At 53.3% G+C, this 27,310-nt stretch overlaps 1 protein-coding gene across 4 annotated transcripts; it reads left to right on the top strand.

The window, feature by feature from the left end:
- Positions 1-2,585: 2,585 nt before the first annotated feature.
- Positions 2,586-24,611, top strand: TPM4 (tropomyosin 4; the record flags this gene model as incomplete). Of its 4 annotated transcripts, none has more annotated exons than XM_080802098.1 (9): positions 2,586-2,884; positions 8,575-8,700; positions 13,007-13,140; positions 15,350-15,467; positions 15,946-16,016; positions 16,961-17,036; positions 18,875-18,937; positions 19,023-19,092; positions 23,163-24,611. In XM_080802098.1, the coding sequence occupies 9 exons, from the start codon at positions 2,771-2,773 to the stop codon at positions 23,243-23,245; spliced, it is 855 nt and encodes a 284-aa protein (XP_080658224.1). In that variant the 3' UTR covers positions 23,246-24,611. The 4 variants fall into 4 exon arrangements, with proteins under 4 accessions (XP_080658224.1, XP_080658226.1, XP_080658225.1 ...); XM_080802100.1 differs by lacking the exon at positions 23,163-24,611 and adding an exon at positions 20,130-20,234 and having other exon boundaries at positions 2,771-2,884; XM_080802099.1 differs by lacking the exons at positions 2,586-2,884; positions 8,575-8,700 and adding an exon at positions 8,967-9,233.
- Positions 24,612-27,310: the final 2,699 nt, after the last annotated feature.

Here is a 27,310-nt window from a genome sequence, read left to right as displayed (position 1 = left end):
AGCTTCCCCCCGCTTCATGCTTCACAGCCTGGACAGCTGGGCCAGGGCCTCCAGGAGCCCTGGATGACCCTTCCAGCCCTGGTCAGCACTCCTGGGGTATCTCTGGGGCAGATACACAGAGAGGGCACAAGTCCCAAGGCTGCAGGGCAGGGAGCACAGCTGGGCTCTAACACCATTCCTAGCCTCCTTCTCCCCTCCCCAGCATCAGATCCACCTCTGGGAGGTCCCTGAGCAAGAGGACATTCCAGTGACAAGGGTCTACCCTACAAGGCCACCGAGCTAGCTGACGGCTCCTGGGGGAGGGATCCCTTTCCTGACCCGGTGGTGTCAGGCCTGAAATTAGCCACACCACCTGTGGTAAGGCTGGTTCGAGGGACTCCCAAGAGGCAGTGGGTGGGGGTGGGGGGACAGAGGGAGGGAGATGACCTCTGATGACTCCGTCTGAGACAGTCAGAGGATGGGAGAAGAAGGGCAGAAAGACATGGCAGGGTGCCTTAGGACCTCTCTCCAGCTCTGTCTAGAGGCCGCTGGGTCAGGTTCCAGTGCTGCCATTCACAAGCTGGGTGACCTGGGTGAGTGACTCTGGGCCTCAGCTTCCTCCTCTATAAATGGGAATAAACCCGTTCTTCTAGGTCTTAGGGTTTGGGGAGGCTGAAATGAGATGCTCTGAGTGGAGTGCTTAGGATGGCACCGGGCACAGCACTTCATTATCTGTCCCCAGTCTTTCAGTCATCACTGACATTCTTCAAGATGCAAGCATGACGGTCTGCTTGTATCCTAGGAGGAAACCGGATCTGCACAGCCAGGACGTGGGGAGGGGTGGGATAAGGGAGAGAGATGGAGGCAGAGCTGGGAGGGATCTGGGCCAAGTCCCCTTGATTCCTGAATGTGGGGAGAAGCCAATGTTGTTGGAGCATGAGAAAAGTTCCAGAATGTTCTCTTTGCTACTGTTTGGGCCCCCATGCTGATGGGGGAGGGACAGGACTTCTCAATGTGACAAAGAAAAGGAAGCTGGTTGGGGGGGGACAGAAGGAAACAGGGACTCTTTATCTGGGCCAGACACCCGTGCTCCCCAGTGGTACTGGCCACTGACCCGTCCCTCTTTATCCCAATCCTTCTGTGGTCTTGGGCAGAAAACATGGAAGCCTTACTCCTACTTCATCCCACATAGAAGCTTTGATGTTGGGGCTGGGGGTCCAGCTGTCTAGGAGTCCAGGAGGGCTTTCTGGAGGAGGAGCCTTCTGATCTGGACTTTAAAGGATGACTAGTTTCCTAGCTGGAGAAGGGGGAGGGGCGTGGGGTTGTGTGTGTGAATGTGTGCGAGAGAGCGTGTGAATGTATAGGGGCAATTGTTCACTTCAATTAACAAGGGTTCTCTGATCTTCTGGAGGCCAGGTACTCAGTGGCCACAGACATGACTGACGCACAGGCCTGCCCCAAAGCAGCTCATAGTCCTAACCCGATAACCAAATACCAGTAATGATAGGACATGCCATGTTCTGAGCATGTGGCGCTGGGGCTCAGCACGGGAAAGCTCTCTGTGTTCATCGCACGAAAGAATGAGTGACTACACCTTTCTGAAGGCAGATTGCTGGAGGACAGAGGGGCAGCGTAATGGGGCAGCTGGGGGTACCCTACCTGCAAAGGCCTGGAGGTAGGGAAAGCACAGCCCTGCCTGGGAAACACCGTTGGGGAGAGTTGGGGAGGGAGCAACGGACAGGAGTCCGAGTGACAAGCTGAGCTAAGGCTACCTCCTGTTCCAGTGGTGTTGGGGAGCCACAGACAGGCACTGAGCGGGGAAAGGAGGGTGTGCCATCTCAGGATGGCATCAGGGCCTGCTCTGGGCCTGTCTTGGGCTCCAAGGATTTCCAAGAGGTGATCCAGGTCAATCTCACCCTGGCGGTGCCTGCCTGCAGGGGCAGGGAAGAGGACAGAGAGACAGACATTGGAGGAGACAGACAGAAAGAAGGACAGGGGGAACCTGAAAGGACAGACAGAGAGAGAGACAGACAGACAAAGAGATACAGAGAGAGTCCAAGAGAACAAGACCAAAAGAGACAGGGAGACAGGGAAATTAACACATGGAAAGGTGGAGAGACACAGAGACAGGTACAGAGAGATGGAGAGAGACAGACAGAATCAGAGAGAGACAGAGGGACACTCATCAGAAAGGAGATGGAGGGAGAAGATGATGAGTCAGAGACTCAGCAGAAAGAAGGGGGTAACCCAGGGAGCCCCTGGGACAGAGCGGGAAATGGAGGCAAGACCAGAGGGGAGGAGAAGGGAAGACGGGTGCCTCCTCACCCCACCTCGCCCCTACTCTACACCCACACCCAAGCCCTCTTCTGTGCTCCCCAGCACAGATGGGGAAATTGAGGCCGGCCTAAAGGCCACCAGGATCCTCCTCCTGAGCTAGCACTGAGCCCACATGCCCACCAGGGACCTGTGTCCCCAGGTTAAAAATGGAAACGGGCTGGGCTTTTTCTTTTTCTTTTTTTTTTTTTTTTCCTTTGAGAAAATCCTAGGCCCAAATAAGGCGAAGGCTGCGGGCGGCCGGTGAGCTGGCCAAGTCCTCCTGAGCAAGCGAGTGGCGGCTGGCCCGGCTGGCCCGGCGGCCTGAGCTTGGGCCTCCTCCAGGTCTCGCCTGGCAGCGGGGCGGTGCGCCCGGGAGCCTATAAGGGCCTCGCCCCCACCTGGCTGCTCACTCGGCCCGGCCCGCCGAGCAGTCCCCTCCGCAGAGCCCTCTGTGCCCGTGCCCCACCGCCCAGCCATGGAGGCCATCAAGAAGAAGATGCAGATGCTGAAGCTGGACAAGGAGAATGCCATCGACCGGGCGGAGCAGGCCGAGTCCGATAAGAAAGCCGCCGAGGAGAAGTGCAAGCAGGTGAGGGGCCGTCCGCCAGGCCAGGTCTGGCTGCCCAGTGCCCTCTCCGGGCTGCTCCTGCCCCAGACGCCAGGCTCTGGGATCCAAGGTGGGAGTTCCAGAAACCTTGGTGCCTGGAGTCAGGGCAGGGACCAGGTGACACTCTGGCTGACAGTGAGGGGACCGTTGTCTTTCCAGGGTCCCTGAGCTGGGAGAGAGAGGCAACCATCCCTCCACAGGACTAGGATGAGCAAAGTGAGAGAGAGAGAGCGAGCGAGAGCGAGCACGTTTGGGCAAGGGAGAGGTGTTTGTGAGTGCCTGGATGTGTGTGCAAGCTGGAGTGTGTGTAGGGGTGTTGGGATGAGCGGATGAGCCTGGGGCGTGTGTACTAGATGGGGTGTTTGGTTGATGCCGTGTCTGAGAGTGTATTTGTGTGCTTGGGCATTCTGTGTGTGCACAGGTGGTGCGCATGTGTGTGCGTGTTTGGGCTGGACAGAGTGCAGAAGGGTAAAGGCGTCTGTGACAATGAGTGTGTGCAGACTGAGGCACGAGTGTGTGCTTGTTGGAAAGTGGGGATGTGGAGTCTGGATGTGTTTGGGCGTCTGCGAGGGCGTCGGTGCTGGTATCACTGTGGGCCTGTGTGTATCAGGGAGAGGCTGGCTGCGTGTGTGTGTGTGCTCATGCCAAAGCTGACATGGCAGCAATGGAATGTGTGTGTCAGGGCGAGCGTGTGTGTGTCGAGGTGAGTGTACTTGTATTGGCGTGTGTGTGCTTGTCGGGTGATTGTTCCTGCAGAGTGTGTGTGTATGTGTGTGTATACCTTAGTGTCCAGGTGAGTGTGGCAGTGCCCTGGTACCTGTGCACACATGTACACATGTGCGCGTGTGTGTAGTGGTGAGGGTGGCAGTGCCGAGCTGGGTGTGAGTGTGGGTCACCCTCTCCCCATGTCAGGACAGACTCAGGTGGTACTGTGCCGGAAGGGTGGCCGAGTGTAGGTATGCGGTAGGGCCAGCTGTGTCCAGCTACTGGGGCAACTGGGTGAGAGTCAGGACTGGAGCAGTTGGAGATTTGAGGGTGAACCTGAGGCTCTCAATGCATCCCTGCATATCTCCGGTGCCCCCGCCATCCCTGCCAGGAGTCCAGAGGGGAGAGGTGAGGTGCTAGTGGCAGGCGGAGGCCTTGGACCTAGAGCTCTGGAGACAAGTTTCGAGGAAGCTCCGGCAACTGGGTATACCGGGGGCTAATGCAACTGGTGGGCAGAGGCCTGGGCTGGGCAGTCCCAAGGCCATGGTCTGGAGCAGAGCAGAAGTCAGCTGTCTGGGTGGCTAGATCAGCCAGTGGGAGGAAGGAAGGGGCTGCTGCTCTCTCTGTAGCACCCTGCCCCCCACAGGACTCATCGGCACCCCTGGGGTTAACCACCCAGCCCTCAGGAACATCAGGGTCTCGGATAAACCGCAGGAGCCACCCAGGACAGCAACACTCTGTGCCTAGCCCAGCCCAGCCCATATGCCAGGCCAGCTTGGATGGTAAAAAGATCAGGCTCTGAGCTCAGACCGGCTGTGTTCACAGCTGGGGCACTGAGCCCCATGGAGCAAAGGTCTTCACGGGTCTGGGCCTCAGTGGCCTCATGTTTGAGATAGGAAAGTGACAGCAGGGCTTCCCTCATGGCCATGGAAGGATTAGAGGTGACTGCAGGAGGAGCCCTTGTCCCGGGCATGGCGGGCATGGCGCAGAGTAAGCACTCAATAAAAGCAGGATTATTTCCTCCCCGCCCTCCACCCTACTTCCCCAGTGGGCCTCCCCATCCCCCAGCATCCCGGGGCTTCCCTGAGAGCCTGTGACACATTCTCGGAGGCCAGCCCCACCCCAGCACTCCCTGCCACACTCCCTTCCTCCTTCCTCCCTGGCAGACACAGACACCCATCTTGTGCCGGCCCCGAGCTGCCCACTTCCATCCATTATTCAACCCTTGCCATAAGAGGCTCGGCTAGGGATTCAGAGAAAAGCAAGTTTATGGCTCTAATTTTCACTAAGGTGTGAGTGACTGATACAGTCTCCCAGGGCAGACACACATGCAAAAGGGAAGGCTTCTCAAAGCCTTCAGCCCCCTCCAGTACGGCCAAAAAGGCAGGGACAGGTTTTCTGGCCTCCAGCTGGGTTTTCATTCAGTTCTTGTTTTTCCATGACGCCACCCACTGGGGTGAACTTGTGCTTGAATCCAGGCTGGATCTTCTAACTTTGACTCAGGACACATTGCTGCTTCTCTCTGAACCCTCAGTCTCCTTATCTGTGACATGGGGGCATGGGCTACCTTCTGATGGCCAGGCATGGAACCCAAGATTCCAGAGGCCCAAAGCAGAGGCCACATTCCAAAGGGGCCAATGGCCTGTCCTGTCTAGGAACGGAGGCAGGATGCCATGAGGGACGTGACTTACCTGGAGTGCCTCACACTTCAGGAGGCCAGAGTGTGGGTCCTGGAGCCAGCCTGCCCCTTGGGGACCCCACAGCAAAGTCTCGATTCTAGGCCCTGTTTGTCCAGTGTGGAAACAGGACCAGGAGGCCCAGGGCCCTCCCACTTCCTGCCCGCTCCCCTCCCAGGGCAGTGACATCCGCCACAACTGGCCTTTGACCCCACATCCTGCCTCAGCCCTGTCCTCAGGCCCCATTTACAGGGACTAAGGTGTGCAGTCCATGACCTTCCCAGCCATTTTACAGGCAGGAAAACTGAGGCCCAGAGAAGGAAGTGACTTGTCAGAGACCAGAGCCAGGTCCAGAGCCAGGGCAAGGAACCCGATGTGTGTCAGTCTTATTGATTTTTTGTACCTGGCTTCAACCACTGAAGGGTGTGGGGTGTGTCACTGATTCATTGTGCAAACTTCCCCTAGACTTCTTTGGTGAGGACTGAGCCTAGCCCCATACTGGGTGATGCTGGGGCTTGGCTCAGGGTGACCTCAGCCTGGCCCAACTCTGGAGGAGTCCAGGCTGGGAGATACAGAGCCAAACATGGAGGGACGCTCCCTGCCTCAGCAGACAGGGCTGGGCCAAAGGGAGGGACAGGGACTGGGGCAGGTGGGCGGGGCGGAGGTCCAAGGCCATGGTAAGGCTCTGCCCAAGGCAGCAGGGCGGGCTTCCCAGGGGAGGGTGCATTGGTGCTGGGTGTGGAAGGTCAGTGGGAAGCCAGTGAGCGGCGGGCATGTGTAACCTAGAAGTCAGGCGAACCAGCTTTGGAATCAGTCTGATGAGGATTCAAATCCCCTGTCTGTATGGCCAGGGGCAAGTCCCTTTCTCATGCTAGGACTCAGTTTACCATTCTGTGACATGCAGCTTCAGTGAGACGGTATGTGTCCTGTGCCTGGCACTTTCTAAATGCTTCATGGCCCCTGAACCACGTGATCCCAGTCCCCACCCCTTGTTGTCCAAACCTTGCAGGAAAATGTCATGAAAAACCCACCCATCTTTACACCTGGATGAGCCCAAAGCCGCAGAACTTGCTCTCACTCTGTCATGTTAAGACAGCACTGTGCTGGGCACATAGTTGGCACCTAGTAAATGCTATACCCCACAGATCCTTCCAGAAGGATGTCAGGTGAACGCTGGGTCACACTGACCTGCCTTTAAGGAAACTGGCTCATTTTCTTGGTCAAGGCAGAAGTTTCACTCGCCACGACAAGGTTTCCATTTTGTAGATGAGAAGACTAAGCCCAGAAAAGGGGTCATACAGCTGGGATTTGGAGCCAGGTATCTAGACTTATTGCCTAGTAAGGTCAAGATCAGGCCCTAGGGAGCCTGACATAGGCTTGAGCTGTTGTCACCCTCCTCCTCCTCTGAGCCCCCACTCCCTTCCCCATTCCCTAGCTCAGCAGTAGGACACTCAGTGGCCTTGAAGACAGGACAGGAGGCCTTTTAAGAATTTGCATGGGGGACACCTGGGTGGTGCACTTGGTTAAGCGTCAGACTCTTGGTTTTGGCTCAGGTTGTGTTCTCAGGGCTCTGTGATCGAGCCCCATGTTGGGCCCTGCACTCAAGGTGGAATCTGCTTAGAATTCTCTCTCCTTCTCCCTGTGACCCTCCCACGTATGTGCTCGCTCTCTCTCTCTCTCAAAAAAATAAATAAATCTTTAAAAAAAAAAAAGATTTTGCACAGGGGCAAACACACACACACACACACACACACACACACACACACAGCATCTGGCACATTTTGCACATCATCTGAGGGGTGAGTGTGTAACCCAGATCAGATTCAGAGCTTGACCTAGAAGCCACATCAGCTTCTATAACATACCTTCTTCGGGAAGTTAGAGAAAAGAGAAAAGTCAGAAGGGGACGAAGGAAAGCAAGACTGGCACAAGGGCGTGTTCAGAAGTGGGTTCAAATCCTGTGCCAGGTGCCCTTGGAGAAAGTCAGCCCACCTCTCGGATGAAGCGGGGCCCCAGGGAGGGCTGCTTGCTCACGCTGGGAGCATGGACTGGACCAGGGGGTCAAACTACCAGAGACACAAGTCAGATAAAAACATGAGCTGGACTGACCCAGCTTGGACCAGAATTCAGGGCAGGGGAGGGAGGTGCAGCCTGGAGGTGACAGAGAAGGCTTCCTATACTGACTCTTGACCAGTGCAGTGGAGGGCGATAGAGAGGTGAGGGGGTCTGTGGTTTGTATCCTGTAGATCTGAGCTCTTCAAGCTAGGTGGGCCTGGAGAGGGGCAAGGCTCCCAGGATAAACATAAAGAAATGAAAACTTAGGGAATGTGGGGGACATTTTTATTAAAATGAACATAAGCCAGATGTGCAGTAATTTTAAAGACTTAAACTTAGCCTTCAAAGAAAGTGGTCTTTGAGGGTTAGCTCTCTTCTAGCCAGGTCCCCCGAGTACAGGAATGGGGCGGGCCTGAGCCCTTCAACCTTTCAGAGTTTTTGCTTTGTTTTATTTTGTTTGAGACCGAGCATGGGACAGGGGTGGGGGCAAGGGGCAGAGGTACAGGGGGAGAGAGAGAGAGAGAGAGAGAGAATCTTAAGAAGGCTCCACACAGCATCAGCCAGACTAGGGTCTCCATCTCACTACCCTGAGTTCATGACCCTGAGATCATGACCTGAGCCAAAATGAAGAATCTGAGGCTTCACCTACTGAGCCCGCCCCCACCCCCACCGCCACCGCCACCAGGTGCCCCAGGCTTTCAGAGTATTTTGTGGGAAAGTCAGAGAACCACTCTCTTGGGCAATGGGGAGCCATGGCAGTTCAAGGCAGGAGCATTTAGAAAGTTTCTCTGGCTGCCAGTGTAGGAGGCAGGACTAGAGAGGGACAGGCTGGGGTTTGGGGGAAGGTCTGGGCCCAGAATATAAGACTCCTATTTCTGCTCGGGATCCCCAGGAGTCCGCACCCCTGAAACTGCGATGCAAAACTCAAATGTGTTTCTGGGAAGCGTGTCGGGACTCGTTTCCCAAAACCCGTAATCGATTCTGATAGAGTATCCGGAAACCGCCCCCCCTCCCCCCCCGCAAAGATAACCATACACGGCTGATCCCAAGGGATGGGAAAAAGGTGAAAATCATATTAACAGGTGGCATTTGAGGGGTGCACAGTATGGTTATCCCTGTTTTGCAGATGAGGCAACGGAGGCCCAGAGAAACAGAGGACTCTTGTGAATGTGGGAGACGCCCCTGCGCCACGGGTACGTGGGCCCCAGGCTGACACGTCCCCCCATCTGTTCCCAGGTGGAAGAGGAGCTGACGCACCTCCAGAAGAAGCTGAAGGGGACGGAGGATGAGCTGGACAAATACTCCGAGAACCTGAAAGACGCCCAGGAGAAGCTGGAGCTCACGGAGAAGAAAGCCTCCGACGTACGTGCGCAGTAATGGGGGCGCCCGCGGCTGGGCCAGGCGGGAGCCCCGGGGCCGGGCGGGCGGGCAGCGCCGGAGGAAGAGGAGGAGGAAGAGGAGAAGGCGGTACCTCCCGGCGCTTTCTCCAAATAAGTCCCGAAAAGGGGCACTTTCCAGCAGCTGTGGCCAGCGGTGCCGACGTCAGGCCCTCCCCCAGCGGTGCTGACGTCGGCGGCCGGGCCGGGTGACCTCATCGCCCCGACGGCGGCCCGGCCGGGGGCGGGGAGAGGCGGGGGCGGCCCCGGCGCAGGCAAAGGCTCGGGGGCCGGGGCGCGGCTGGTGCAGCTTTCGCCGGAGCCGAGCCGAGCCGAGCGCCCGCCGCTGCCCGCCGCCCGCTGCGTGCGCCTCCGCGCCCCCGCGCCATGGCCGGCCTCAACTCCCTGGAGGCGGTGAAACGCAAGATCCAGGCCTTGCAGCAGCAGGCGGACGAGGCGGAGGACCGCGCGCAGGGCCTGCAGCGGGAGCTGGACGGCGAGCGCGAGCGGCGCGAGAAAGTGAGAGCCGGCGCCCGGGTCCCGCGCCCCGGCATCCCCGGGCCCAGCGCGCGCTCCTTTCTCCCCTTCTCCCCGCGCCGCCCGCTTCCCGCGCTCCCCGCCCGCCCTGGGCGGCCGCTACCGGGTTTCTCCGGGCCCCCCATTAGCCCGCCTTCGTGCGCTTTGGCCTGGCGGCTCCCCGATCGCGGACCCGCAGCCCCCTCCCGCGAACGGGCTGAGACCCCTTTTCTCCGCGGTCATCCTCTTTCCCCAGCCTGGGACGGGGGAGGGGGTGCCGCATCCGGATCGGGCGTGGCCGGCCGAGCGGGTAATGGGGGGATGGGGCCGAGGAGGACGCAGGATCCTAGAGTGGGGAGGGGGTTGTGTGGGGACGCCGCACCGCCATCTGACTCCGGGCTGGCGCCGGGGTCCTGGGCGGGGGGCGACTGGACCTTGGAGCGGGAAGTGAGAGTGGAAACATCGAGCTTCCATTGTCTGGGGTTGGACTAGCCGACGCGGACTCGGGGAGGGGGGGCGTCTCACTTTCTCCCCTCTTACGCGGCTTCCCGGCTCCAGCTGAACTTTCCCAGCTGTTCCCAGGGGCGCGGCGGCGACGTGTCTGCTCCTGGCGGGGGGCGGAAGTTCAGCCCGGAGCCGCCGGCCTTTCCCTCCCCAGCTGGTCTCCGCGGGAACGACAGTCGAGCGACGGCCGCGGGACCGCGCCTTTCTCCAAAAGAACTTAGCTCGGGGTCCTCGACCCAACATGGTTTGGTGTGCCTCAGCTCCATGCTGCGCGGCCTGAGACAGATAATGGGGCCGATGGAGGAGCGCACTCTTCGCCCTCCCTCCGTCCTCGGACTGCCCCTTGGGGCAGGACACATGGTGGCAACTCCTGGGGCTGGGGAGAGATCCGCATTCTAACGCCGTCTCCTACCACTTGGTACTTAACCCCTAGCGCCGTGTCTCCCCATCTGTAAAGCAGCCGTGACAATAGTGCCGACCCCCTATGATAGCTGGGAGGGTCTAGGGAGTCATGGCACATAGTAGGTGCTCAATTCTCGGCAGTTTTTCCTCCCCTCCCAGTCACCTCAGAAGAGCTCACAGTCTAATGGGTGTGAGGGGTACAAATAAGGCTGGATAGCATTGCAGAGGGGTTCAGCGTTGTGTTGTGGGAGCAGGAGAGGGGAGCAGCCCCCCTTCCCTCTTGGGGTAGGCTTCAAATGGAAGTCGAGCATTTATTATTATAGAATAAGGATTTGCTGGGAGAAGGGCCGTGAGTGTGCAAGAAAGTTGGGGGAGACCGTGAAGGCCCAGGGCCCCGGAAAGCTGGAGTGTTGAGGCTGAGGGTGGGGATCCCAGAAGTGGAAAAGATGCCCTGGGTGTTGACAAGTCTGGAGAAGAGCCCCAACACCGCTCCAGTCTTGGCCTGAGCGGAAGCGTTTGGTCTGTCAGGGCTGCTCTGGCGTGAGGAGGCCTCAGAAACCTGTGCAAGCCTCAAACAGTAGCTGGTTTGGCCTCTTTCACACAAGGAACCGGCAGAACCCTCCCTCTGATCTCATCCCAAGTCATCTCGCTGGAGGACAATTACTTCTGCTTAAAAATGACCCTCAGCCTCCAGCCAAGACTTAGGAGTAGGAGAGTCCAGTGGGGAGGAAGGATGTTTTTGGAAAGTTGTGGACTTCTTAAAAAGTTTGCTTTTCAAAGCATGCTCCTCTTGGTCAGATTGGGGAAGTCTGAAGAAAGTACTCAGGCAAAGGAACTAAGCCCAGAGAGGGAGAAAAAAAAAAAATCCTTTCTCAGTCTCTTGTAGAGAAAGCCAAGAGCCGGCGTGTGGCAGACTTCTGGGTCTGCCTCCCGACAGCTGGTTTCGTTTAGATTTTTGTGTGATTAACCGACATCTTCCTGTTCCTTTGCCACATGTATCTAGCAAGCCTCTTTTACCTTATAAGGGAAATCCTTTGTAGAGTGTAGAAGCTTTGATTGCAGGAAGGGGTGGAGCCTAAAATGACTAGCAGTGACGAGCAGTTTTTCAAAAATGCATATATATGTATGCACCGATATAGTCGTGTGTATCAGCGTTCTCTCAATTCCAGACAGTTGAAAATGTGCCAGAGCGTGGTTATCAGGATTCAGAATTCCCCACAGAAGGAAAGGCTCTCTTTCATTTTTTAAAGACAACTCATGAATAAAGAAAGCACCTTTGTATGATCTAAAAAATCAATACCTTGACTGCTAATGGGGATGGGGTTTCTTGGCGGCGGTGGGGTGATGGAAATGTTCCAGAATTAGGTAGTGGTGTTGGTTATGCAGTTTTGCTAATGTACTAACTATTGGGGGAGGGGGGGGATCAGTTCCTGCCCCCCCCGTTGCTGAAGGAGTTAAAATTCGTGTTATTAAAAAGAATAAAAGGCACCCACTCGTTGGAAGGAGTGGGTGAATTTCTTAAAATAGTTCATCGGTGGTTTTAATGTAGTCTCCAGATTGGTGTTTCAGAGGAAGTGGCGATCAGAAACACCTGTGGGAGTTTTCTCTCCATCTGCTGCTTAAGACCCTGGAGCTGAGCACAGTTTCCTGAGTCTCTGAGTTTTTCAGCATCTCTGGTCTCATTCTTTTACTCCTTTTTTTTTTTTCTTTCTTTTTCTGTATGAATTCAGGGGGCGAGGGTAGAGAGCGGTTTCCTACTAATTTTTTTGGCCTTCCCTAACGCAGAGATTGTCTCGATAGGGAGAAGCCAGTGTAGCTTTACACATCTTCCCTCGGTTGAGTCAAATTTCGCCAACTCCTCAGTATTTCTTGCTGAGAGTGGCTGACCTCAAAGCCCCCACGGGACTCTGCAGGGTACAGACTCAGCCGGGGAGGAGCGGTGGGCTGGGGTTCCTGAGGCTGTTTTCTCACCAGTTCTGTGACACTGAATGGGAACGACTGCCCCTAGCTGGACCTCTCCATTTCCCGTTGTAAAATACCGGAGGATTAAATGAGGTGAAATCATGGGACTTCCCACCTGGCAGGTGCAATGCCACATCCTCAGTTACCATCTCCCCTGTGCTGGGGCTGGGATGGGGGCGCTCAGAGCCGTGAAGCAGTCTGCCCAATGCCACCCGGCTACAAATCGGCAAAACGGGGTTTCTAACCGAGGGCTTTTTGAGCCCGGAGATCCTGCTCTTATGTCTGCCGCCTTATTACCTTCCTTGTAGGTACAAATACCTTGAAAAGCCGGTATCACCGTTCAGACAGCCCTTCCGTGCCTGTAACCACGTTTTCTCTTCTCTCCTTAATTAAATCTTTTTGTCCCATCCTCTCTGGGCCAGGCTTAGTTCAGGGTGGTGTTCTGAGGGTGCTGCACCCCTCCCCCACGTTGTGTGGCCAACATTTAACTGAGGGTTCCATACTGTTAAATTTATCTTACTGTTGAGGTGACTGGGAGCAGAGCTTTTTATATGCCAGGGTGAGTCAGGGCACTTGGTGGCCCAGTTCTCTAGGAATCCCAGAGAGGCCAGCACTGTCTTCTCCCAGGCACTCTTCCATGTTGACTTGACTGCCTGTCCTCTGCTGGGATACACACCTTTGTCGTCGAGTGGTGGAAGTTCCCGGACATTTTCGGAGGAAGATCATATGGAAAATTCATGTTCTTCAGATGAGAGCATGAATTCCTTTCTGCCTGCATTCTTGGGTGGGCTTTCTTGGGCAGGGGGAGATGGGAGAAGCGTGTTAATAGAGGGAAGGATGCCATGCGACTTGGGGATGCTGGGGTAGCCTTTCACTTCTTAACCTGGCTGCGCCTCTGACCTCCCCAGGCCGAAGGGGATGTGGCAGCTCTCAATCGACGCATCCAGCTTGTTGAGGAGGAGCTGGATAGGGCCCAGGAGCGACTGGCCACGGCCCTGCAGAAGCTGGAGGAGGCCGAAAAGGCCGCGGATGAGAGCGAGAGGTAAGGATGCTTCAGGCTTGGAGGCATCGGCGTGTGCTTCTCGGAAGCGGGCGTGGCGCCGGGTGGCTGACCTCCCGGAGCCGGGATGGACTGTAGGAGAACTCCCAACAGGCAGAGAAAATTGACAAATGGGTCGATGTAAGCCTGCAAGGACGATTGTCCCTGGCCACCCGTTTGCAGACAGCTGCTTCGCGGATTCTATGAGAGCCACTGTGCGTCTCGCTGGTGGTCTCACAATATCAGGTTCCTGGGTGAAGGGAGAGGGGGTCAGGAGATGGAAACTTGGAATGGGGCATCTGCACGGACGATCGATCGTTAAGGCAGCTGGACAGTGACAACTGTATGTCAGGGACACTCGCAGAGTGGCACCGTTAGTAGACTGGGAACTGACAGCTCTCCTCACCTCAGGGGCATGCACTCTGCCTTCAGGCCTCCGGCGGGATGCTCCGTCCTCGGGAGCAGGATAATCCATGCCTTGGCACAGGCTCTGGAGGACTGAGGGCAGATTGTGTCATTCACAGAAGCAGCCGTCTCTGTGTGGTGGTGGTAAATGGGCTCCTTGTGTGGGGATGGTGTGGGCCCGGCCAGTGGTCATTGTGTATCTAGCCGGTGATCACACCAGGACTCTCATTTCACCCGTCCACCACCAGTTCCTGGTATAAGCTCCTCTGAAGGATTAATTTCTGATTATGCTCTGGTGAGATGAAAAACCAACCGGGGTAGGGGCGCCTGGGTGGCTCAGTGGGTTAAGCCGCTGCCTTCGGCTCAGGTCATGATCTCAGGGTCCTGGGATCGAGTCCCGCATGGGGCTCTGTGCTCGGCAGGGAGCCTGCTTCCCCCCTCTCTCTCTTTGCCTGCCTCTCTGCCTACTTGTGATCTCTCTCTCTCTCTCTCTGTCAAATAAATAAATAAATAAATCTTTAAAAAAAAAAAAAACCAACCAGGGAGTCTTGGAGGCGACTGCCGGTTGCCCATGCGGGACATTTCTTCCCATGCGGCGTGGAACAGCCTGTACCGGGGAGGGCATCAGCCCAGCAGATGCTTCCTGGTCATCACAAGTTGCTCGTGGCTGTGCCTGGGGCCTGGATTATTCATGGGCAGACCAGGCTGGCCAGACATCTCACCTCTAGGACCTCACCAAACCCAGAAAGCCTGGGAAGGCCCCTCATGTCTCTGTGTCGTACCACCAGAGCCCTTTGGTGACGCCCTTGTTGGGAGACGGCTAGTTTGGGTAGAAAGAATTCTCTTCCTGGGAACTGGAGGTCTGGATTCAAGTCCTTCCACGGCCACTCACTTCGGGTTGGGCAAGTCACCTGGGCCTTTCCAGTTGTTGCAAAGGTTTCCCAAGCTTGCTCCCGTGCTGAGGTGAAGGCTTTGTACAGGTGTGAAGGTGTCTTGACAGCGAGCTAGGGATGCTAGTGACATATTTATTAAGCAACAAGACGTGTATGGTCCTCCAGTCTGGGCAAGCATGACACACATCAGTACGTTATCCTGGGTTGGCCTCTTGGGAGGTATCTGGTCTTACTCGTGCATTCCAAGCAGTGCAGGCCAAAGCCAGCCGCCCTGTAGATATCCAGCCTTCCCCCAGACCCTGTCCTCTCCAGACTGGACCTGTCCACTTCGGTTCAGCTCCTCCTCACCCTTCACCTTGTGGGTACCTGCCTCTTCTTACCTGGTCTTCCCACGGCAGTCCCTTCATCTTTCTGGTTTCTGTTCCCTCCTGCTTCTGAAACCCTCCTGTGGTTCCCTGTATTCCCTTCTGGAAAGCCTTCCGTGACACATACACACCTTCTCCCTCAGCGCAGTAGAATCCATCATTCCCACAGCCAGGCTGGCCCACGCGGTAACTGTCACGGTACAAGTACTTCTCAATACTAGTTAGCGAGAGGCCGTATAGGATGGGAGCACGGACCCTGGAGCCAGATCGCCAGGGTCTGAATCCCAGCTCTGCCACGTACGAGCTTTGCAACCCTGAGCAAGTTACTTGGCCTCTCCGTGCTTCCGTTTCTTCCTCTGTCAAGTGGGGACGGTGTGCCTCATAGGGCGGCTGTGAAGTTGAAGGGGAAGGGGAAGTGAAAGAGAGCCGCTCTACGGCTTCCTCTTTGGAGCATGGTTCTTGGAGAGGAGTTTGGATGAGCCGACGTGCGGAGGTGTGTGATGAGCGGTGACCCGTGTGTGGAGGTAATGACGAGGTTGCTCCTTGCAGGGGAATGAAGGTGATAGAAAACCGGGCCATGAAAGACGAGGAGAAGATGGAGATTCAGGAGATGCAGCTCAAGGAGGCCAAGCACATCGCTGAGGAGGCCGACCGCAAATACGAGGAGGTGAGTGGGGCTGGCAGAGCGCAGCCGCAGGAAGTGGGGAGGAAATGGATCTGTGATAGGGAGAGCCCCGGGGCCGCCTAAAGGAAGCTTTTGGTTAGTTCAGCTGTCCTTCTGCATCCACATCTGTTCTTCCAGAGACAGCTGCTTGGCCAGGAAACCGTATCTTCCACAATGCCAGCAAGGCCTGGGGAATTCTGCGACACTTATCTAACTTAGTGGGGAGACCAACTGATCAGATCGCTTTTTGTCCCACAGCTGGGTGTTTTGGCTAAAACTGGGAATCATGGGTCTTCAGACCATGAAAGCGCAGTGGCTTTTCTGCTGGCCTCCGTGGTCGGCTTCCCCTCCCGCCTGCCTCATTCCTGGGGCCCAGGTGCTCGCAGATGATCTGGGCACGGCCTTGCTGTCTAGAAGGGTCAGGGGGCGGCATCCTCCTCGATGTGGTTGTTGGGTCTCAGTCGATCTTTTGCATCTGCAGGTGGCTCGTAAATTGGTCATCCTGGAGGGTGAGCTGGAGCGGGCAGAGGAGCGTGCCGAGGTGTCTGAATTGTGAGTGGCAGAGCAGGATGGAGAGGGGACCCGGCTTGGCTCCTGGCACCGAGCAGGAGGGAGCTGTCGGGTCGGGAATTGACCCTGACTTTTCAGGGCCTCTGCTCAAGTGAATGGGCACTTGGGACTCCCAACTGAGCCCTTCCCCTTTGCCGCCGTGGCTAACAAGAGAGTGTCATTTTGTTCTCACTGCCCTGGGCAGCACTGCCTACGTGCTCACCCTTCCCACAGAGGTATTGGGAAATAGCAGGGAGACAGGCCCCAGCAGAGAAGCCCGGAAGTCCCGTTCTCCCAGAGAGGGTATCTCAGGAGGCTGTGCCTTCTTAAGGGAACACTTCCCTGCAGAAGGCGGGCTTCCCTGTCAGCGTTTCTGCCTCGTCTTGATGTCATCGTTCGCCTGGGACGCCTTCCTGGGTGGGCGTGGCAGGCGGGAAGTGAAAAGCCAGCCCACAGTCCCGCAAGCTCCGAACACACAAAAACCCTCTCCCCCTTGGCCTTGGATGAGGGATCCAGCTCCGCGGAGCATTCCAAGATGCCAGGAGAGGATCCAGTGTCTCAGATCCATTCAGAGCTTGCCTCCTGGAGCGTCGGCTGCAAACCGATCGCTGTCTCCCGGCCTCCTGCGTTCCATTCCATCCTTACACCTTCCGCAAAGCCTCCTCAATCACAGATTTCACAAGTCCCTGTTGCCTCACCCTTGGCGAGAGCCCAGGAGCACTTTACACAAACCTTCCAAACACTCCTCGGCCTGCAGCACCTTTGCCAGGCACCGTGGGGTCTGGATAAGGGCACAGCACTACAGCTCAGCAAGAAGCCATTAACATTTTTCCCCACATTCCTTCCGGGGGCCCCAGGCAGCGTGGATTCCTCTGCTTGAAAGCTTTCAGGGGAATTGCCTGCTCTAAGTGGAGGACAGGACATAAATTTCTTTTGTCTCTGCGCAGGAAATGTGGTGACCTAGAAGAAGAGCTCAAGAATGTCACCAACAATCTGAAATCGCTCGAGGCCGCATCTGAAAAGGTTGGTGGTCGGCTTGGCGCTGGCGATTTGCTGGGCTTTCTTTCCTTCCCCTCACAGTGCATGGGAGTTCGAGCGGGGCATCAGGGAGCTGACCTCTGTTTGCTAACGGTGGCTTTGGTGCCCACGAGCAGGGTTTTCCATCCCCAACAAAAAGAGACATCCAGTGGCTACAGTTCCTTCTTCGGTGCGGTCTTTGCACCGTCTTTTTTTTTTTTTTTTTTTTTTAAGATTTTATTTACTTATTTGACAGGCAGAGATCACAAGTAGGCAGAGAGGCAGGCGGGGGTGGGGGGGGAAGCAGGTTCCCCGCTGAGCAGAGAGCCCGATGCGGTGCCCGATCCCAGGACCCCGGGATCATGACCTGAGCCGAAGGCAGAGGCTTTAACCCACTGAGCCACCCAGGTGCCCCATGCACTGTCTTTTATCTCCACCGTCGAGGAGGATGGAAAGGGAATGTGAGATTCATACCTGGTCAGCCTCCTCTTAGGGAGATCTGAGTCTAACTGTGTACAGAGCCTCACTCTCAGATGAACCCCTTGAATCCTCCAGAAATACACTCTAAAAGGCCAGGCAGCAGATAGGAGACACAGATTCGGGCTTTTTAGATTGAAATAGTACCCAAAGCAGTCATTACCGGAGAGAAGCGCGTGAGGAGCACTGTACACCCTCTTCCGTGGCCTGCCCTGTGAATTCGCTGTCCTCGCTTCCTCCCTCTCCCCACCTCCTGCTGCCCTCCAGGAGCATTGAACATCTAGGTTAGGGGTTTCCTGACTGTGTAGCCCCACCACTAATTTTCCTATCATGATGGCTGATCACATTTGTCCTAATTAATTAAGGACATGCCTTCCTTGCTAGATGGCAAGTTTAGGGATGGGGACTATATCTGTCTTGTTTAGAGCTATGTCATTAGTATTCACAGGGATACGAGGATATTTGATGAGCAGACGTGGCTCTCGTGTGCATGCCACATTAGCTCACGTGGGCATGCCGAGTACTGTCCTAGGCCGTGGGGGTAGACGTTACAGTGATAATATGGCTTCTGCTCTGCAAGGCTCAGAGTGTAGTTGAGTAGAAGAGACTGACGCAACGTGCTTGGAGACTTCAACAGAGGGACCTTGGAAAGCTGGGGAATGTGTCACGAGGAGGTGACATTTACAAGGGCTGTAAAGCATGAAGAAGGCCTGGAGCTCAAATTCCAGAGCCCGGTTCCAGTCAGTCATGGTGTGGTCACTTCACAGCCATGGGACCCTCGACCAACGACTTAACCTGTCTGTGACTCTCCTCTCATCTGTAAAATGGGATTGAGGATATCTAGCCAGCTAGCGAGCGGCCGTAAAGGTCAGCTGATACTAATCTGAGTTGAACCCTGCAAGACAAAAGTCATTTCTGACAGGTAGTCAGTGGGGGATGGAACATCCCGTGCTTGGGGGGCCTAAGGCTGGGAGACTAGAGAGTGCACGGAATGTATTTGGGAAAGGTGGTGGGGAGCGGGGTTGGAAACATCAGGCCGGCTGTGAAGGGCTCCACGTGGCACGTGTTTCCATTCAGCTCTCTGCTCCGTCCTCATCACAGTGTCATCTCAAGTTATACAGCCCAGACCTTCAGGTCCGTCCCAACCCAGAGGCCTCCTGTGCAGACCCTCTGGAGTGTTGGGCCCATTGCCTCTACCTGGGAAGGTACCGCCTCCACTTTGCTTCTTGGCCACGTTCATAGTGCTTCAAGCACCTGCTTTTCTCTAAGGAACAGAGAACCTACATTCTTCTATGTGTTTTGTTTTGGGGTTTTTTTTTTGTCCTCTTTTTTTTTTTTTTAAAGTACTGTTTTGGTTTCTCCCACAGTATTCTGAAAAGGAGGATAAATATGAAGAAGAAATCAAACTTTTGTCCGACAAACTGAAAGAGGTGAGCGCGATCGTGCCTAGCTAGTTCTGGGTTCTCTTGAGGCTGGTCTCGAAGCCCCCATAGTGAGGCCTCTCTTTCCTTCTAGGCTGAGACCCGGGCTGAATTTGCAGAGAGAACGGTTGCAAAACTGGAAAAGACAATTGATGACCTGGAAGGTATGAAACTGCCATCTGCTTAAGCTTGCTCTGCCTCCCGCTTTGTGACAGTCCGCTGACGAGGGGAGGAGTCTGTGGAGGGCTGAGCTGGGCTTTGTTCACCCTAGGAAAGTAAAGTACAGAGTGAGGGCACATCTGGAGGTCTGGGGCACTGGAACAGGAGAGTGCAAGTCCGATGCAGACCAGGATGGCCGTTTTTCGGGAAGTAAAAGCTCTCGGCTTAATTGGCTCCACATATGAATACAGAGACCCAAATATGGCTGATTTTGTTTTAAAAAGCCTTTAGAATTTCCTTCAATGTGCTCATTCCTGAGAGATGCCTTGCATTTTTAAAATGCCTTCCATTTTTACAAAAGCTCTCTCCCAGAGAGCTCAGAGCTTATCACAGTAGGAGAAAACTGCATACAGAGAATGTAGAGACTGAATAAAGACTCCTGTCTGCAAGTCTGGTGCCCACATAGCCCAGAATCTCTTAAAGAGTTCCAGCTGTAAAAAGAAAAAAAAAAAAGGAATTCTGTCCCCTGTTCTTCATAAAATAAGCAGGAAATTCTAGCATCTTCGGATTCAAACAAAAATCTCCTAAAACCGTCTGTCTCGCTCAGAAAGGGTGCCAGCCTTGTTCCTCAGACCATGTGTCCCAGTGTTTGGTTTGGGAGGCGAGGTTTCCGTATAAGGGAAAATACCCCATTCCAAAGTATAACCTTTGGACTGGGTGACATCACTGCAAGTCAGAAATAACCTGGGGCAGGGGGTTGGGGGTAGAAGCTGTGTCCATTTCTAGTCCCCCTTCTTTTCAAGGTTCCTTATGGCTGATCCCCCGCAGAGCCTCAAACCACTTAGAAACCACTCTGTTGATCTTTTGCTTCCTCTTCTGTTTTACGTAAGACACAACTTTCTTCTGGTTCATACTTTGTTTTCTCACTTTTTTTTTTTCCTCCCTCTCATTGTTCATCTGTGGCACCTCCATCCCGACCCTCTCGTTCTGTTCCCTGTACCTCTTCTTCTGAACTCTCTCCCTGGGGACCTCCGCCCTCTAGACGAGCTATACGCTCAGAAGCTCAAGTACAAAGCTATCAGCGAGGAACTGGATCATGCTCTCAACGACATGACCTCTCTCTAAGAGGGAGCTGGGGTGCCGTCCTCTGTCCTAGCAATACCGAAGTTGGCCTTCTCACTGTGGTGCCTACACTTCCCGTGGGCTTCTAGAAGCTCGTTTCCTGCCTCCTGGTTTGGTCTTTCAAGCCTTCCTCTGCTGTGTCTGTGACTGTGTGACTGAAATAAAGACAGGCGCTCCTCGTGCCCAGGCCCTCATTTTCATTTCCTTCACTTGCCGCTTTTGAGCCGTAGCTGTGATGCCCTTGACGGTGGCTACAACAGAAAGTGGGTGGTTCAGATGGAGAGCTCAGTTCAAAAGGAAAATGATGCCCACGTGATTCTTTGTGCCTATATGAAAACAAAAGCCAATTTGGCATGAGCTCTCAAAAATGTGCTAGCTAACTATATCTGCATGCCAATAGCAGTTTTTCCTTAAATAGAAATTGTTTTTGAATGGGGACTCATCCAGCCTCTTAAGGAGCTTGATAGAGTCAGCAGAACTTGCAAAAACTGGCAGGCTTCTGTCTAAAGAGAGGCTCGTCTTGAATGGAGTTTGACCTACGGTTTCAAAAAGCGGCGATGGCATTCTGGTCTCCCTTTTCTTCCTTTTTGCATTTGTTTTCTGTGTTACCCTCTGAGAGTGGTGTCCGGGGTTCCCTGTGTCTTCACTGTTCGTGGAACATCTACCCAGCCCTGGGTCTTGGGAGGAAGTTCACCAGTGAGCCTCACCTCTATCCTCTGCCCTTAGAAAAGAACTACACAAGGGATGAAAACTCATCCCATTAGCAGGGAAAGGGGGTGGAAGTTGCTGGAAAGTCAGACAGAGATGATTCATTCCCGAGTTCCAAAGTTGCTGGAGATGGTAACAGCTATCTCCTCATACTTAAATTTAACTCGAATCAAGAACCTTGCTTTGGTTTGGTAACTCTTAAAGTTAGCCTGTGGGTATTAAGAGATGATGTATATACTGACCAAAAGCTCGTAGATTTTTCCACAAGAAGCCACATTTTAAATATTTTATCTACTCTCCCCTGTACCCCACGACCACCACCACCACCACCACCATAAATTATCCCAGAAGCACTGCCATTTTGATGTCCACGCACGTCTTCGAGACTGCCCCCGTGAACCTGAGAGCAGCGTGGAGATCTCCAATTAGAGCAACAATTTTTGGTCACTGTAGCTTTATTTTTCCTCATCCTGTAATTTTATTCAGGTGGGAACCTCTGTCCCAGTTCTCTATATTCATGCCTCCCAAATCCATCTCCCTCTAACTATTCACAGCCTTCCAACCTCAGCCTCTCCCTGGTTTCCTAACTCCCGTCCACCGTGAACTCGTGCATAAACCACTCCCCCCACACACAGCCATACTCAGGACTGTGGAAACGTTGGGCTATGAAGGGGCGGGTGTTTTTTGTTTGCTCACTATATTTGTTCCTGGGATTTTTCCAGATGTAGGTGGCCTCCACCCTTTGAAATAACTGCAGCCCTACTTATCCAGTCATTCCACTTAACTAAGCCCCTAAGTGGAACTTCATTTATAGAGATTTGGGCTAACGTGACCTCCGACCACCTGTTGATGGTCTAGGGGCCTATCACACTTCTCGAGGACAATTGATACCTTAAGGGAAAGGCGTTTTTTTGTTTTGTTTTTTCTCTTAGATCTAATACAAAGTAGACGCCAGAGAATCCAAGTGGCAAGGTGACATGTGGTCAGGATTTGTAGTGGGGAGACCTGGGTTTGAATCTCAGCCCTGTGGGACCTTGGACAAGCTGCTTAGCTTTTCTGCAAAACAGAGATGGTGGCTCCGTCCGTGAGGCGTAGGGGAGACCACGGAGTGGGCACTGTCCATCCACATTAGTCAGGCCCACGTCACCCTCTTTTCTATCACAGAATCCACCCGATCACAGCGACCTGATATTTTTCAGTGCCTCGTGAGATGAAAGGTTGAGCAGTTCTAGTTGAAAGACTGCCATCTTTGCAGTCATTTTTTTTTTTCTTTCTGAAAATTTCCAAGCTGATCCTATCACAGTTTATGAGGCATTTTGCTTTCCTCCAGTGTTTTAATGATTTTTGGCCTCGTCTCTTATCGGCCATCACTCATGGCAAACCAGTTCTGTCTTGATCGCTGTTGTGCCTAGCTCTGAATGGCATCTCATTTTTTTGGTTTTTGAAAATTTATTTTATCAGCCTGGTCACTTAATAACTCACCTGTAGTCTGACTTAGATTTTCAGTCATGCTGCATTTATCTGGGGTTTGACTCCATGGCTATGGGCGCACAGACACAATAACACGATTATACCTGGAATTTCAATGGCCGTTCGCAAAACCTCCGAAGAAAAAATGGGTTTCAGGATTATAATTTCCTACCAAAGGCTTATTAACTGGCCCTAGGTGGGGAATGTACTGTTTCCCGTATCTACGACTATGTTTATGCGTGTGTAGCACTTCCTGAGTTCTGAAGCACCTCTCCTTTGTTCCTTATGGTAATCCGCATGCCCCATATTGCTGTTGTTACCCTTGACAGATGGGGAAACTGAGACTTAGCAAGGTTAAATAGCATATTTCAGTGGTACTACTGGGGTTTAAGTCCAGGTGTTCTAACTCTAGATTGCCAGATTTAACAAACGAAAACATAGGACACCCAGTTAAATTTGAATTTCAGATAGGCAATGAGTAATTTTTTGGCATAAGTGTATCTCATGCAACATTTGGGATATACTTGTCCTAAAAAAGTATTTGTTGCTTACTTGAAATTCAAATTTAATTGAAGACTCTGTAGTTTATCTTGCAACCCTGACTCCCATATTTGATACTTGATCTCTGTTATTCCATGGTATTCTGCGATAATTAAAATGTAAAGTACTTTCTGTTATGACTTCACTCTGACAGTTTGTGGAGTTTAGAAACCTTTTCCTCCTTAACAAAGATGCTTATTAATTTCTTTTTCCCCCCACTCTTAATCCTCACCAGAAAAACTTGCCCAGGCCAAAGAAGAGAATGTGGGCTTACATCAGACACTGGATCAGACACTAAACGAACTTAACTGTATATAACCAAAACAGAAGAGTCTTGTTCCAACAGAAACTCCAGAGCTCCGTGTCTTTCTCTTCTCTTGTAAGAAGTTTCTTTTGCCATTGAAATCTTCGCTTTGCTGGAAATGTCAAGCCAATTATGAATATATGACCAAATATTTTGTATCAGAGAAGCTTTGAGCACCAGTTAAATCTAATTCCTTCCTTTTTTCAAAAGGCACCAGCTTTTTCAGCTCTATTTTTATCCTTAAGTTGCATTTATTCATAAGGTAGGCAGGGTATTTTATATTGAGCATACTCTCTTAAGACCGAGGGCATTTGGTTCCTGGGAAAATAGACAACCCTATACTTTTAAAAAACAACTCCAATATCTAGTCATGGATCAGCTTAAAAGGCTGAAGAATGTATAACTTTCTGGGCCACTGTTGGTCACATGACAGGTAACCAGGGACCATCACATTAAAATATGGGTAGGGATTTTCCATCCAGAGCAAAAAAAAAAAAGGCCAGGGGGAGGGGGCTGGCTTTGTGGAAGTCTTAAACCATAGACAGATTAACCTAATCATCTTGGCTCTTTCCCACACTCTACCATGCAGAACAGACATCTTCTGAGCAGTCAGCGTGAGAATGCTTGGGAAATAATCATATTACCCCAATATTTTCTGGATAGATCCTTGATGTTAGGCTCTTCTTCATGTTCCTTTCATTCTAAAGTTGTCCTCTGAGGAGCAGATAGCTTATTCCAATAATGACCTGTGCTTGTCTGTTGTGATCTGAGACCATCTCCTCAGCAGGAATGAATGTGGTAGAATTCAGTCTTATTCAGAGAAGTCCTATCGAGAAGCCCACTAGCCATCAATAACTGAGCAGTTGTTAACAAATACTGGGCAGAAGGGGCCTCTCTGACAGCAAAGTAGAGATAAAGTAATCGGCCTAGCTTCATCACCTTTATACTTCAGGGAATGGCAAACTGAAGATTTACTTATGTAGGACTTTAATTCCTTCTTCAGGACCAAGTTAATAAAAGACCAAGAAACTCCTGATTAAACTGGATATGGAGTATTTTGTAGGCAGGGCTGCACATTTTGGCTTTGTTATATTTCTGCTTCCTTGGTTAACATCTCAGAGCTGAAACATTCCACATTCCCCAGCAGTGTGGGGGCCAACTCAAGTTTACAATTCTGATAAAATCACCCTGCTTCTAGCTTATCCAAGTCCTCTACCCCTCACTCCTATTTATTAAGCATCACACTACCCAGAAGGTACACTAGCAAATTGTGCAATTGAATAAAACCCACACTTTCCATTTAGATTCTTGCAACTGTATCATATGTAATAGTATCACTTTTTCTACATTTTGGTCAAATAAATTTTTACATAAACTATAATTTGTGTGAACTTCACAATATGTTTGGGGGGACACTGAAGGTACTCTGGTTCAATGAATGCTGATTGGATGGGAGGGAAAGATCACTGTGCCAAGATCATTAACAAACGTTACTTGCTTTATACAGTGACTTCATATGAGGATTATGATCTCTGTATTCAGGTGAGAGCACTTTGCCTCAGTAATTCAGAAGCTCCTTCCTTTGTTATACCCAGTCCTGCCTGACCAGGCTGTGAAGAGTAACTAGGATTTTAATAGATGAGAGGGAAAGTTGGAAGGTAAGCTGGGTCCATACCGATGAGAGCCTGAACTTAATTTGGTCAGGAGTGGAGAGCCACTGAAGACTAATGAAAGAAACACATTAGGAAGATCCACTTAGTCATTTTCAGGAAGGACTAGAGTGGGAGTAGACTAGAGGCAATAAGGCCAGTTAAGAGGATGTTTCTATTAATCCCAGGCAGTGCTTGCCATGGAATGAAAAGAAGTGATCTGGAGGAAGTAATCTTAAAACAGCTGACCAGCTGGCAGGTATCTTAAAGAAGAAAGCGTCAAAGATGACTGCAGTTTCACTACCTGAATTGCTCTGATACCTGCCTCAAGATCTGATCTTGGGGAAGTGGGGTAGGGAATCAAAAAGAGAAATGAAAGCCTTAAAACATTAATGTGGTATGCAAACAATTTTTGTCACCAAGTACAATTAAAAACATTTCCTTTATATTAACTGAACATTTAGCTGATGCTGTGAGCTTGTTTAGATGGTCGATGCAGGGACTATCAATGACTACAATTCCTTCTCTAAGGGCCCTCCCTAGACTGAACCTCGTTCTGTCCCTCTGGCCCACCACCTTGGGCTGTAATCCAATCTCAGGATACTGTTACAATCAATCCCTTGCCTCAGCACCTAACGAGTGTTTGATGTTTGGTAAACTGATCTCAGATCTCCGGGAGTTCCCAGTCCCATGATGTGCAACACAGGGTGAGCTTAGGGCCAGATTGTGAAGGCCTGATCCTGGCAGACCCTGGATGGGTACTGGGTAAGTGTTTTTACACTTACTAGATTTTACACTGCAGGGTAAAATCTAGATTAGATAACAATAGTCAGGAAGACCAGTGGAGAGGACAAGGTTCAACCACGAAGATATGCGGGGATGAAAGAGCAACGTCAAGGATGGCTTCGGTTTCACTCAGAAGGTAGTTTGAGTAGAAGTTACCAGGCTAGTTTGAGTAGAAGTTGCCGCGTTCAGTTCCGGACAGGTCGAAGTACATCTACCAGATGCAGAAAGCGGCTGGACACAAGGATGGCCGGGCTATGGGTTTCCTTAAGGAATCACCTGTGCGTGGATACACCAGCAGCCACAGGAATGAATTAGCTCCCCCAGAGTGCGAGCAGACCTGGGACCACGGGGAACTCCTAAAGGACACGCGGAGACCCCGAAAGACTGCAATGCAATCTGACAAGCAGCCCCCGGGAGGAGGGGAGGCGTAGGCAACAGAAGAAACAGGCAAGTAGAACGGGGAGCGTCCCAGAAAGGGTCAGTGGCACCAACGAGGAGGTGGGCGCGGCTCCGCCCGAAGCTCTCCCCGCCTGAGCCAGATGCGGCGCACAGTCGTCTGTGGAGGGACGGAGGAGCGGTGGCCAGGGTCTCCAGTCTAGACGCCTCTCCGATGCCCTGCCGGTGGCGTGGCCCACCCGGGACCCACAGGAAACCCTGGTGATCTCCGGCCTCCGAAGCCTGCGCATCCGAGCTCGGACCCAACTTCCCATCCTGGAGTCTGGGAAAATCAGTGAAGCTCTGGCCTCGGGTTGCTCACCATAAAAAGGCTGGAAACGCAATACCGACCCCAGTGGGTTAGGTGGGGATTAACTACTTTCTGTATTTTTTCTAAGAGCGGACAACGCCAGCAGACAACAATGCTCGGAACCATCACCTAGGATCCTCACGACCCTAGCTCGCTCGGCGGCTGACTGGGTTGGGGCAACCGAGGGTCGGGGGGAAAGCTGCAGGCAGACAGTGGTGGGGGAAAGCTGCAGGCAGACAGTGGTCTGGGCAATCTCTAATTAGGTTCGAGGGCACGGCGCAAGGAGTCGCTGCGGGCCTCGGCCCAGCGGGTGGCCACGAAGCCGCTCAGGTGGGGGAAGCCTGGGTAACCCTAAGTAGTCCCCTGGCCATCGCTGAGACTCCGGAGGACGTCTTGAGGGGGCCTCGCTTCGACTATATCGGGCGCCCCCACTCCCCTTTCCTCTTCGGTTGCCCCTGGCCTAACGCAGCGGCCTCCAGACGCCAGGCCCACCTTCGCAGTACGTTCCCGCGTTCTTGCCGGCGCCTACGGAGGCTGCGCAGGCCGTGAGGGCGGGAGCCGGAGAGCCCGCCGCGCGTGCGCCCTCTGCTGGCGCCTAACGGTCTCCCTGGCCCGCGTACGCACGCGCCCCAGGCCCCGCCCCCGAGTTGCGGGCGCGCGGAGCCGTTGGCGACGCTCCCCGCCCTCCCACTCCCACCGGGGGGCGGGGCCGCCTCTGTGTCGGGGGAAGAAGGCGGGGACCCGGGATGCCACGCCTCCTGCTGGTCTTCTTTTGAAGCCCCTCGACTCTTCACTGCGGACCAATTGGAGCCCGCCCTGTCCCGAGCGCCGACCAATGAGCGGCGCGCTCAGGCCGCTTCCGGCACCGTTCCTTGCTCGCCCCTTCCCCAGGTCTCCCC

This window comes from Martes martes (assembly GCF_963455335.1).
Source record: "Martes martes genome assembly, chromosome: 1".
Classification (NCBI taxonomy): domain Eukaryota; kingdom Metazoa; phylum Chordata; class Mammalia; order Carnivora; family Mustelidae; genus Martes; species Martes martes.
The sequence above is the reverse complement of the archived record's forward strand: the minus strand, read 5'-3'. Positions and strand labels throughout refer to the sequence as shown.